The sequence below is a fragment of the Suricata suricatta genome, chromosome 10 (assembly GCF_006229205.1).
Source record: "Suricata suricatta isolate VVHF042 chromosome 10, meerkat_22Aug2017_6uvM2_HiC, whole genome shotgun sequence".
Classification (NCBI taxonomy): domain Eukaryota; kingdom Metazoa; phylum Chordata; class Mammalia; order Carnivora; family Herpestidae; genus Suricata; species Suricata suricatta.
Genome location: NC_043709.1, coordinates 61,614,926 through 61,627,691, shown reverse-complemented (window position 1 = coordinate 61,627,691; position 12,766 = coordinate 61,614,926). Strand labels below are relative to the sequence as shown.

General features: G+C 48.5%; 2 protein-coding genes across 2 annotated transcripts in view; one reads left to right on the top strand and one right to left on the bottom strand.

Annotated features, from left to right (window-relative positions):
- LOC115305208 (keratin, type II microfibrillar, component 7C-like) overlaps nucleotides 1-12,766 on the bottom strand; it is a 30,508-nt gene that overhangs the window by 1,437 nt on the left and 16,305 nt on the right. Inside the window, exons 12-13 of the mRNA XM_029955494.1 lie at nucleotides 10,570-10,661; nucleotides 27-237 (exon numbers count right to left, since the gene is read on the bottom strand). Of these exons, the coding sequence (XP_029811354.1) occupies nucleotides 27-237; nucleotides 10,570-10,661 (303 nt within the window). The remainder of the gene's footprint in view (nucleotides 1-26; nucleotides 238-10,569; nucleotides 10,662-12,766) is intronic.
- Nucleotides 9,210-12,766, top strand: part of LOC115305660 (keratin, type II cuticular Hb6-like) — a 6,585-nt gene continuing 3,028 nt past the window's right edge. Inside the window, 6 exon segments of the mRNA XM_029955895.1 lie at nucleotides 9,210-9,736; nucleotides 10,465-10,673; nucleotides 11,458-11,518; nucleotides 12,274-12,369; nucleotides 12,594-12,762; nucleotides 12,765-12,766. The exon segment at nucleotides 12,765-12,766 is cut by the window's right edge and continues 296 nt beyond it. Coding sequence (XP_029811755.1) covers nucleotides 9,374-9,736; nucleotides 10,465-10,673; nucleotides 11,458-11,518; nucleotides 12,274-12,369; nucleotides 12,594-12,762; nucleotides 12,765-12,766 — 900 coding nt within the window. The 5' untranslated portion in view covers nucleotides 9,210-9,373.

The following is a 12,766-nucleotide window of genomic DNA, read 5'->3' as shown; positions in this document are numbered from 1 at the left end:
ATGCAGGGCGGGCTGGGCCCGCACACGCCGCCAGAGCGGTAGCCGAAGCTGCGGCCGCAGGAGCCGGCGCGGAAGCCGCCGCAGACGCTCTGGCTCCCGAAGCCTGTGAGGCCGCGGTAGCAGGAGACGCCGCGGTAGGGGGCGGCGGTGATGCAGCAGCGGCCGGGCCGGGGCCCGCAGGCCGACATGCAGCTGAAGGTGCGGCCGCAGAATCCTGATCCGCAAGTCATGGTGCTTCTGGGGGTTCGGGGAGCAGAGTACACGGAGGAGGTCTGGAGTCTGTGGAAACTCCAATGTGCTCCGTGAGGTTCCTCAGTCCTATTTATGCTCAGATCTGAAGGGCTTGGCTCCGCATTTCGGTCAATTTGTGCTTTATGGGCTTGGGCGGTTAGTTGAGTCCAACACCTGTTTAGGACATGCTTTCATGGTGGAGTGGCCCGCACCCTCCTCTGTGTATAGGATGCCAATCGCTGGGCTGTAGCGGGACTCAGGATATTTCATCTTCAAAGTGCCCTGCTGGCCCTGCATACACTCAACAGAGGAGATTGGGGAGAGAAGGGCAGGGCAGGGGAGGGAGGAAGGACACTAGAACAGGAGAGAACCGAGGCTGGAGGCTGGGATATTCAGAACACTAGTGTGTGGTGTAGTGGGCTAGTCTGGAGGGGACTCGGGAAAGGCTGAGGTGTTAACAACGTCTAGAAGTTTCCATTCCAGTAATGGCTAACATGCTACTGTATCACAGAACTGTCCCATGGGCGGCTGAGATACATCCCATTTTTTCCTCTCGAGACAGCAGCCAGCAGTTTATTAAAATGTGTGTGTCTTTTTGTCTTTTTCAGCTTTTATTTTGAGTCTCTGAACATATGGAAACACTGAAAGCACAGCACAAAAAACACCCTGAGGTGTGCACTTAGTTACGGAGATCCAAGAGTGACTAACACTGTGCCATCCCTGCCCGCGTATTTGACAGTTACAGAAGTTGTGGCACGAGTAGAAAGTGGGACCACAGCCCTGCATGTGCAAGAAAATGAACAATTCCAAAGAATCATTTACTAGCAATTCCATTTTCAATTTTCCTAATTGTCTCAAGAGTTTCAAAAAAATTGGTTTTATGTGACTTGTCTTGTGGCTCCATCCCTTACATTTTAAAGAAACTGGAAGTTAACTCTTGAGTTGGCCTGTTCAGTGTGGTATCCTGTAGGCACATGCAGCTATTTAAATTTAAATTGGTTCAAACGAAATAAATTGAAAATGGAGTTTCCCAGTTGCACGAGCCACATGACCACGCGACCACTGACTACCTTATTGGATGGAGCAGATACAGAACATTTCCACCATTGTAGCAGTGTCTGCTGACAGTGCTGGTCCAGAGGCTTGGTGGGTTCTCCTGAGATGTCTTTGGGCAGAATACTTCATGAACAATGCTATATGACTCTTAGTACATCACTCCAAGAAGCACAAAAATATCAGGTTGTTCTATTATCTGTGACGCTAAATCGGATCACTTGCACACATTTCCCCTTTATAATTAGAAAGAACAGGGGCGCATGGGTGGCTCAGTCGGTGAGGTGTCTGGTTTAGGCTCAGGTCATGACTTCCCAGTTTGTGGGTTCAAGCCCACGTCGGGCTCTGTGCTGTCAGTGCAGAGGCTGGAGCCTGCTTCAGATTCTGTCTCTCTCTTTCTCTGCCCCACCCCTGCTATCTCTCAAAAATAAATAAACATATAAAAAAAGAAAGAACACTGTAGGAAAACGTATTCTATTTTGATAAGAGGGTAGTTTCTTTTTTTCTTTTTTTTTGGCCACCTACTATCTGATATCATATGTCATAAACAATCTCTAATTCTCCCATCAACCATATGAAGTATGTATCATTATCCCCCATTTTACAGATAAAGAAATGGAGGCTCAGAGAGGTTAAATAACTTGCCCAATGTCTCCTAGTTAGTAAGTCATGGAGCCCAGGAGATGCAATGCCTTCTCACCTATAAGCTATTACAACCCTTGGATTTCCTACTCTTTGGAAAATTTCAAGAGGGTAGGGAAAGTTGTTTAGGAAGGGGTATCCATGGATTTAGGGCTGGGGAGAATCAGTCTAGGGCAAATGGGCAGGGTCATAGGTTGGGATAGTTAGTCTGGCACCTTAGCCTGCTCGGCCATCCTGACACCGAAAGGTTGGGATGGTTAGAACTGGGAAGGGTCAATGGTCCAGGAGTGTAGCATAGGGACAGTGTGAGGCTGGGGCTGGAGATCTGCAGGACCCTGTGGCTGAGAACTGAAGGGACAGACAGAAAAGAGTGTTTTAGTTGCTTGTGTACCTCTAGTGCACTGTGAGTGTCTTGACACACAGTACTGTATCTACTTCCCCATGAAGCCTCCCACTCCAGTGGAACAGGTCTAGAACAATTCTCTCATAAAGTACAGAGATTTGCATTAAATGAAAAAGAAGAGAAGTGATGTGGCCACAGCCCTGTGTAGCTGCCCTGTCTTAGGGGCAAAGGAAGGCCGGACAGCTTCGGGAAGGAGGAAGGGGGCGGGGCTGGGGGGAAAGGAAAAGGAAGGAGGAGAACAAACCAGGGCTGGGGGCAGGGCCCTGTGTGTTTGTGTGAAACATTTAAAGGTGAGGCCTTGTGACAGAACAAACAGGGGCTGGTGGACTGTGTCAGCCATCTGGCTGTCCAGAGGAGGGTGTGGCATCTGCTGTCACTTTATGTGTTTGGGGAGCTGGGCCAGCCCTTCAAGAGACCCTTTATATCCGCATTGCACTGCCCACAATTGAGCCACAGCAGTGCTCCCAGCAAACCAGTTGGCTGGTGTCCTAAGGAGAAGCGTTGTGAGTCAAGATACATCTCACACTTGTTTTACCTTCTCTACCAGTGTAACTCCTTATAAAAATGACATGCATAAACATGAGCTAATTACTAATGGCTGGTCCTTCCTAAGCAATTTTAAAGACACAACAAGCAATTTAAAAAAAAGAGATATAAGAAAATTCAATATGACATCATTTCATTGAACTTCAGGCATTATTAATTGCTGCTAATTTTTGAAGACCTAAAAGGACATTCAATCTGTATGTTTTCTTGGAGTAAAAAAGCTTGTGGTGGGGGAGGGGAAGAGAAAAGAGGGGGAGGATTGGTCAAATCACCATCATAGTCCTGGCTCTGGCAGTATGAGTTTTATAGAGGGTAAAATCGTTTTTATTTTGAAATATGTTACCCACACAAAAGAATGTATAGGTGGTGTGCCTATTCCCTATAGGAAGAAATAAAACATGTGTGTGACTTAGGAGCTTCCTATAAGTCTCATTCTGATTGTACCCCATTTCTTACTGGCCTAGGGATAGCATCTCTCTGGGACTTTGTGTTGGCTCAGTTCCTTGTTTTTCTTTTCAGTTTTAGAACCACTGTATGCATCCTTAAACCATAAATTAGTTTTCCAGTTAAAAAAATATTTATTTTGAGAAAGAAAAAGACAATGTGAATGGGGGAGGGAGGTGAGACAGAATCCCAAGCAAGTTCCATGCTGTCAGTGCAGAGCCCAACTTGGGGCTCAATCTCACAAACCATGAGATTATAACCATGAAATCAAGAGTCAGACACTTAACTAACTGAGCCACCTAGGCGCCCCATACTTTTCCAGTTTTTGAAGTTCATGTAAGTGGAATTATATTGTGTGTATTCTTTTGTGTCTGGTTTCTTTTTTGCAGTGTTGCTTCTTGTAGCTGTATTGTGTTCACACTCATTGTATGAATATGCCACAATTTATTTATCTCTGCACACTGATGGCTTTGTGGTTGTTTCTAGAGTCTGTATTATGAACAGAGCAGCCATGAACATTCTTTTCCGTGTCTTCTGGTAAATTTGTGGAAGATTTTTTCTAGGGTATGTGATTATGTAAAAAAATATGCAAGTAGTATATGCCTAGTGTAGAAAACCATTTTATGAGTATTCTTCCAGATTTAAAAAGTCATAGCATCTCTTGATGTTCATCTTACTTCATACTAGATACTATGCTAATTGCCCAACATGCACTAATGCATTTAATTTTTACAATTACCCTCTGAGGCAGGTGTCAGATGAGGACACTGAGGCCTAGAAGGTTAAGAGTCTTGGTCAGTTTGTGTAGTTAGTGGCAAAGCTGGCACTTGGAGTCTGCTGGTGTGTTTGATTCCAGTGGAAGGGATGAGCTTATCTCATTGCCCTTCCATCTATCCACCGTCTACCATCACTGGAAGTATTACACAATAGACAGTGCTTGTATATAGCACATTAACACACACTCTCACCAATCCCTTCCCCCAGTACTCTCTTCAAGGCCCCTTACAGTGCTTTTAGGGTTCAGGACCAGAGGATGGAGGAGAGCTTACACTTGCTTGTGGTAAGCTTCTAGTTTTAAGAGAAAAGCTGGACACATACTCAGATCGTGAACAAAAATGCAAACCTTGCAACACACGAATGAGCAGAAATGTTTGGTTCATGGATCTATTCCAAGGGCTTGGCACATAGTAGGTACTCAATAAATATTTGTTGAATGAATGAAATGAATACCAGCTGCACATTAAATGCTGAGTAATGAAACCATCAAAGCTTGGTTGTTAATTGTGGAAAGCTTTCTGGGTAGAATGGGGTGGGGATCAGATGAAGCAGACCAGAGGGCTGCCATTCCTGGGAGTGGGGGATGGGTAGGGAGACATTCCTGGCTGGGGCCTGAAGGAGGAATGAAGTGAGTAGACGTGTCCTTGACTAAAGTGAAGTCCTTGAACTGAACAACGATGAGAGTGGTAGGGAAAGCCAGCCAACAACGGCAAGAATCCTGAAAGCTATGGGGCAAAGTAGAGATTGAGGGCAGGATTGGGGAAGGAAAGAGAGAAGTGGATGGGAGGTAGATTTCCAGGGAAAAGAAGGGTGAAGATCCTTGGTCTTAGACTATTACTCTCTAGGGCCACTTGGAAAGACATAGACCATCTGGGGGTGAAGACTATGGGAAGATGAGGAGACTGGGAGAAATGAGGGAAGAGGAGGGACATGGAGGATGGTGGAAGAAAAATGGGGAGAAGACCCATGGGAGAACAGAAGGGAGGACATTCCAGGGGTTGGAAGAGCAGAGGAGGAGGGGGTCCATGGGGGAAGGAGCACAGCACTGAGGGCAAGATATGGACCTACCTGAAGAGGTGGGCAACTTTGGCTCTAGCTCTATAGCAACAAACCCTCATAGGGTAGTCACAAGAGCTGGAGATGCAGAGGTTCAGCTTGTTTAGTGGGAGGGACTTCATCAAAGGCAAAGTTCCTGAGTTAGTCTTCATTCCCCCATTTCCCTAGGCAATCCACAAGGGCCTTTGACCCCTCCTTCCTTTGGTAAATTGGCCACTGTCCCAGGCTGTCTTGGCTGAGAAGGCAGGACTCTGACCTGGGCTTCTCAACTCATGAACCCAGTAATCCTGTCTGCTGGCTGGCCTTGTGTCCACTCCCTCCTCAACACCATGAGTGTTATGTAAATAGCCATTCTTTCACCCCTCAATTCCCCTCACTGAATCTTCAACAGCATCTGCTTTCTGTAAACAGAAAGCATGAGCTGCAAGTTTAGAAGGGGCATAGCCCCTTAGCTTGGTGTGCAGGTGTTTTGGTGTCCTCCAGATGTAAAGCCCACAGGCTGCCTTCCACCTTGTAGCTTTGAAGCAGAATCCCAGAGATGCTACTAGCCCTGCTTCTGAAGTCTCTGTGTCAACTAGCTCTCCACTGTCACAGCATCTCACAATCTCCACCTCTCCTGCAAGGTCCCCCAGGTCCCTACTGTCCACTCTCTGAAGTACCTCCATGTACACTTTTTCACCAATACTGCCCCACCTGCCTCCTTACTGGTGTCTGTTCTTACCCTTTCCAGGGAGTTTTTCTTACTTTTCCCATCAGACTAGCTGCATTCTACTTTGCCCCAGAATAGACACTGTCAGGGGTGCCTGGGTGGCTCAGTCGGTTAAGCATCCAACTTTAGCTCAGGACGTGATCTCACTGTTCATGGGTTTGAGCCCCACATCAGGCTCTGTGCTGGCAGCTCAGAGCCTGGAGCCTGCTTCAGGTTCTATGTCTCCCTCTCTCTCTGCCCCTACCTCACTCATGCTCTGTCTCTGTATATCTAAAAAATAAACATTAAAACATTTTTAAAAAATGAGTGGGCACTGTCAGTAGACATTGCATTTCTGAGCATATGAAGGTACAGTTGAAAAGGAGCCCTCTTCAGACTTCTGGCTGTTCTCATGAATGTGGGTCTGTTTTCTTTGTCAAATTGGGAGCTTCAGAATCCATGTCTCCTTCTTTCTCTTTTACCAAAATTAAGAGAGGCTTTAGCATATGGCAGAGACATAGCCATCATAGAATCACCGAATTCCCCAACAAGATATCTCATCTAACCCATCATCCATGTAGGGGAATCTGCCTTATGACATTCTTCAAAGAAGGAGGATGTACTGAAGGGAAACTTGAACAAGAACTTCCTAATGTTAAAACCACCAAATTTGCCCCTTCTTTCCAGGTGTCCCATGAAATAAGATCCACTTAGGCTAAAAGAAGAGATTCTAATCTCCTGATGTGAAGGTTTTTTTGTTCACCCTGTTTCCATAAACATGATGGCCATTCCAGAATGAAGGGTTTTTCTCTTTATATAAGGCTTCTCTAAATGGGAGACATAACACAAACTCCTTCTGAGGATACCATGACTACCTGCTCTCCTTCTGAGATGTTTCCCTCAACTCCAATTTCCATCTGTGCAACTGCAGTGAAAACCTGAATTCTCTTGCTCTCTTTGGAGTTCCATTGTACCTGGATGGATGGCATATCTCCCTACTTCAACTTCATGTAGGCTACTAACCAATCAGGGGGATTCAGGATCAGGAAAAAAGCAGGATAAGTAAGTATGTCATTGATTCAAATCTGAGGATTTCTGGTGTTTGTCAAGGCCAAGTTAGAAATACAAATTTGTGAATTATTAATAGATAACAGACTTTTGGGACTGTCCAAGCTTCTCTTTTCTTCCACTAGTATAGTTGCCTAAGGACTGCTGACATTTTCTCTTTGCCTAAGAGGAGAGATCCTCCCTGGGCCTTCCCTAGAGTGGAGATTGAAGGAGGAGCATTTGATTTTGGGTTCTTTTCCAGGATAAAAGAAGTGACCATGGCCAAAGGTCTCAGGTCCACCCTATGCCTTGGACTGAAATCATTGTAGAATAATAAAAGTAGATAACATTTACTGAGCATTTGCTATGTTCCAGGTGCTGTGTTTAGCATTGTCCATGTATTATTTAATCCTTTTACTAGTCCTTTAAGATAGACACCATCAGTGGGAATTTTACATAGGTGGTTTAGGAATGTGGATAGGTATATTCCACCAAACCTGTTGCTATATCTACAGCAGCAGCATTAACAGCAATAACAACTATGAGTATGATTACATAATTAGAGTGTCAGGCTCTATTCTAAATGCTTTACATAGATTAGTTCTTTTAATCCTTACAACAGCTTTATGAGGTGGCTATTATCATCCCCATTTTATAAATCATGAAATGAGGTACAGAGAGGTTAAGTAATTATCTGAGGTTACATAGCTAGAAAGTGGCAGAACTGCCCTTTGAAACTAGACAGTTTGGAATCTGGGTCTGTGTCCTTAACTGATATGTGATGTATTCAAACATTTTATCTTCAATCATATTAAGAAATGATTTTATGTAGTCATGAAGTACACACATACATACACACCACACACAGTTGAAACAAAAAGGAAATAAAATGTTATTTTTATTACTTTTGATGCCCTCTGCTATTTTCTATGCCACTCGACTTGATTTTGTTCTAATATACTTCATTAAAATTCTTTTTGCTTCTATTAGTGGGCTACAATGTGAACTATGAAAAAAATGCTGCCCCAGAGCCTCCTGTTTTTTAATGATTAAAATAAAACACATCTATACTGTGTTCTGGAGTTTACTGAACACATGGGCATCTCTGTAATTTTCCGAGGCAGTGCTGGAAGGAAAGACTTAATATATTTCACAGAAGAATAAAGTGCCTTGCCCTCAGATCACACAAAGTATTCATGGCAGAGCCTTGGTGTCTATCCAGCCCTTTTGGGTTCAAGGTCCACACTAATCCTACTAAAAGTGGCATACACCAATATGGATCTGTTTTGACATCTGCCAAGATTACTGACAAACTGCTGTAAAGGGAATGGAGTTACAGAGTTGGTATAGCATAGGAAGCAGCAAGATCTGGGAGGGGGGAGGTGGCAGCAGGGGGCTAGATGCCCTCCTGATGACTCTATCTAGATTGATTCTGTTATATTCTAAGCCAAATGCTATACAGATTCATAACAGTAGTATCTATCCCATGTTTTCTGGGCCCTAGAGGAAAATGGAAGTTTGAAGTGAAATCCAGACATGCTTATCTTTTCATGGAGACTTGCTGGAATTAATTAGGCATTCCTGAAGCCAGTGGAAGATTTTGAGGAAGGGAATGCCTCCTCTTAGCATAGGCTGAACAGGATGGTCTAATAATTTGGCTTAGTGACTGGTGTGTGTGCAAATCGAGATAGGTGAGTGTACACATGAGCGTGTGTGTGTGTGTGTGTGTGTGTGAGAGAGAGAGAGAGAGAGAGAGAGAGAGAGAGAGAGAGAGAAAGAGAGAGAGAGAAAGAGAGAGAGAGAGAGAAGAGATTGCGGGTACAACGCCAGTATGTGAGTGGATTGTGTGTGTGAAAGGGAGAGCGTCATAGAGACAGAACATGTGGATAGGTGTAGGTGAGGGATTTGGAGGGCAGGGATGGGAGCATCGGGCCTTTGGTCAGACAGATATAGGCTATCGGTGTGAGGAGACCACCAAGCGCATCCCAAATTTCGCATCATCTGTAGATCTCACATTCTCCCAGTGTTCCAAGGCCGGTCCAATCAGCACCACGGACAGCGGTAGCGGCTTCCTGAAATGGGGCAGGTACGGGAGATTTGCCCCCCCTTTCTCCTCCATGCATTCTAATCTGAGTCATTGCTTCCGCACCCTCCAATACCAGAGTTCCGTCAAATGTGTAAGAGCAGTGCACGGGGAAGGTGTAAGGGAGGTGAGGTGGCCTTTTGAAGATAAACATTGTGCAGTTTAGGGTAAAAGGCCATAAACATCTGGCCGCATTTGGCTCTCAATTAAGCATATAAGGGAGGAGCCAAGGCACCTAAACAACCCAAGCCAATAAAGACACTAATTGCCCCTAACTCGTGGAAGCACAGGGCTCCCCGCATATATAAAGGGCCCAAAGAAGTCCAAGACCTGAAGAGTTCACCACTATACCCTCCATTAGTACATCACCCTCCTCAGAACCTCCCTTGCCCCAAGAAACACCATGACTTGTGGATCTTACTGTGGCCGCGCCTTCAGCTGCATGTCGGCCTGCGGGCCCCGGCCCGGCCGCTGCTGCATCACCGCCGCCCCCTACCGCGGCGTCTCCTGCTACCGCGGCCTCACAGGCTTCGGGAGCCAGAGCGTCTGCGGCGGCTTCCGCGCCGGCTCCTGCGGCCGCAGCTTCGGCTACCGCTCTGGCGGCGTGTGCGGGCCCAGCCCGCCCTGCATCACCACCGTGTCGGTCAACGAGAGCCTCCTCACGCCCCTCAACCTGGAGATCGACCCCAATGCGCAGTGCGTGAAGCAGGAGGAGAAGGAGCAGATCAAGTGTCTCAACAGCAGGTTCGCTGCCTTCATCGACAAGGTGGGTGTCCTTGATCACACCCTTCCTGAGCCTTCAGGTCCTGGGCTAGGCACTGAAGAGAGTCAGGGGCCGGAGACATGTGGTCCAGGCGAGCTCCCGGTCTGATGGATGAAATGGACACACACCCAGGGCACAGAAGGACCAAGGACATACTGTATAGAGCAGAGGCTCCTGATTCGATAATGTTGCCATTCTCTGTAACCTCAATCGAGACAGGCAGGTGCCCACAGAGAGACAAGGACAGGCTTGGAACTAGCATGTCCAAGGAAGAGGACAGTACCTATGCACCTACACAAAAATGGACATAAGAAATAGGAAGAAGACCACAGGGTCATCCAGTGGGTGGGTGTCCTTGATCACACCCTTCCTGTTCCCCACCCATGCTCAGCACTCAGACTGGCAATGAGGTATGGGGAGTGAGAGGCCAAACAGAGATCTCTCCCAGGCTCCAGAATGCACCCAGACTCATCAAGTCTGGATAACTCAGTTTATCTGAGAGTGGATACTGCCTTTGCCAAGCCCCTTTCTCGCATCCTTGGGTTAGAATATCTAGATAGAGATCACAGTAGGGAAATTAAGAAGTCGCCTTGTCTCCCACTGCCCATCTCTGCCAATCTCTGCTGAGCTCAAGGTTCAGGAGTTTGCCCTAAAGCAAGCACCCCAGCCTCACCCCAAATGGGCTTGGGACACCAGGCGCCATCTGACCCCTCCTCCCATCCTGAATGCAGGTGCGCTTCCTGGAGCAGCAGAACAAGCTTCTGGAGACCAAGTGGCAGTTCTACCAGAACCGCAAGTGCTGCGAGAGCAACCTGGAGCCCCTGTTCGAGGGCTACATCGAGACGCTGAGGCGGGAGGCCGAGTGTGTGGAGGCCGACAGCGGGAGGCTGGCCTCAGAGCTCAACCACGTGCAGGAGGTGCTGGAGGGCTACAAGAAGAAGTGAGTGTGGCCGGGAGTGATGCTGGGCACAGGAAATGGACTTATGTAGAGCCCCTTGGATTAGACTAGAGAAGAATTTTCCAGAAGGGCAAGCGGCCATGCAGGCCAGGGACTTGTGCGGCAGGGTCTTCTCATCTGCACCACTCTTGCCCAGATACCTGCCTCAGGGTGGGGCCAGGATTCCCCCAGGACACCTCTCTCTCCCCTACTTCAGCCTTCCCTTCTCGGAGGCTGTCCTCCAGGCCCTGTGGGGAGGACGCTTCTGGAGGCTCCTGGCTTCCTTGTGCTGACCTCTCAGTTCCCACCTGTAGCACCTGAGGGTCTGGTCGCTCCAGGCTGACTGGTCCTGGGGCCCCAAGTGTCCCACTGCCTGGGTGTGAGTGCTGATGGTGGATGTGTGTCTCTGGCCCCCATACCTGGGCTAGGATGGACACCCAGATGAGGGGAGGCTGGGACTGCCGTGCCCCAGAGGTGCCACTGTGAACTCTTAGCATGGGGCTGGGTGTTGAGTCCTTATTTGCCTCCTAAGGTGACCTCATGGCAGCTGTGGGAATGGGGCTGTGAGGTCCCAGACATTAGCTCCCTGGACCCCTCAGTTTAAAGTCAGATAAAGATCCTAGACACATTCCGGATCCAACCAGACAGAACAGCGCTAGTAGAATTGCCAGGTTCTAGCTTTGGGAGCTCACTCATATTGTTCCCTCCACTGAGGTGAAGAGGAGGAGGCCTCTGGGGAGCCGCCCCCCCCTTCCCTGACCTCCCTCTCTGCCCTCTTCTGCCTCAGGTATGAGGAAGAAGTTTCTCTGAGAGCAACAGCCGAGAATGAATTTGTGGCTCTGAAGAAGGTCAGTAACAAGGGATCTGGAAGCACAGACACCTGGGATCTTGGAATGACAGACTCTTCTTGGGGAGACCCAGTGGGTCTCAGCTTCAGCGTGGGGTATATGGCCTGGCCAGATCAGGCTGGGAAATCCCAGGGGTGAAGTCCTGGAAAGCTCATCCAGGTCATTAATGAAGGGCGGGAACCTTGGACTGTGCACTAGCACCCTGCCCTGGGCAGCGGGATGGCTGGGCTGACCTGTGGATGTCCTGCTGTGCTTGAGAAGTTATGGTCTCTGGCTGGGCGCCCGTGGAGGCAGGGAAGCTCCAGTCTCTCTGTTGAGGGACAGTGTCCTGTCCCACACTGCGGGATGTCTGACCAACTGGAGGGGCCCAGTCCCGGGGTGTTGGGAAGGATGGAACCAAACCCAGAGTGACCAAGTGGAGTCTTGAGGATTGCCAGGGGACAGAGAGGGGTCAAGGTGGGAGCAGGGAGTCAGTCTGGCAGGCTTGTGGGAATAGGGAGGGTAAGAAGGAGAGCTGGGATCACAGAGGAGAGAAAGGCAGGGGGCCCATCTCAGGCACAAAGGGGTTTGTTCTCAGAAAGGCAGGAGGCTGCAAAGCCCATCCCAGCAGGTCAGAAAGTATGGAGATGCCATGGAAATAGGAACATTGGTAGTGTTTTTCCTTGGCCTCTGTGAATGGGAGAGAAGAGAGAAGAGTTTGGGATGTTGACCAGCGGAGGTCCTCTGAGTTCAAAGGCACCCCATCATCTTTCTAGGATGTGGACTGCGCCTACCTTCGCAAGTCAGACCTGGAGGCCAATGCAGAGGCCCTGACCGAGGAGATCGACTTCCTGCGGCGCCTGTATGAGGAGGTGAGGGGCTGTGGCCCAGGTGGAAAAGCAGCAGCTGGCATGAAGAGGGAGCTTTGTCCTGTGACTGCGTTGGCCAGGGATTAGGGTTGGGCGGGAGGCTGCAGTCCATGAGGCTGTAGTGGGAACTGGGGCGGAGTCCAGGGAAGGGCTGAGGGCTAAGAAGATTGGGTCCACACTGTGGTGGGTGAGGCTGGTGTGTAAACAAGATCCTTCACCATCTGCAGGAGATCCGTGTCCTCAACGCCCACATCTCAGACACCTCAGTCATCGTCAAGATGGACAACAGCCGGGACCTGAACATGGACTGCATTGTGGCCGAGATCAAGGCTCAGTATGACGACATCGCCAGCCGCAGCCGGGCTGAGGCCGAGTCCTGGTACCGCAGCAAGGTGAGGGG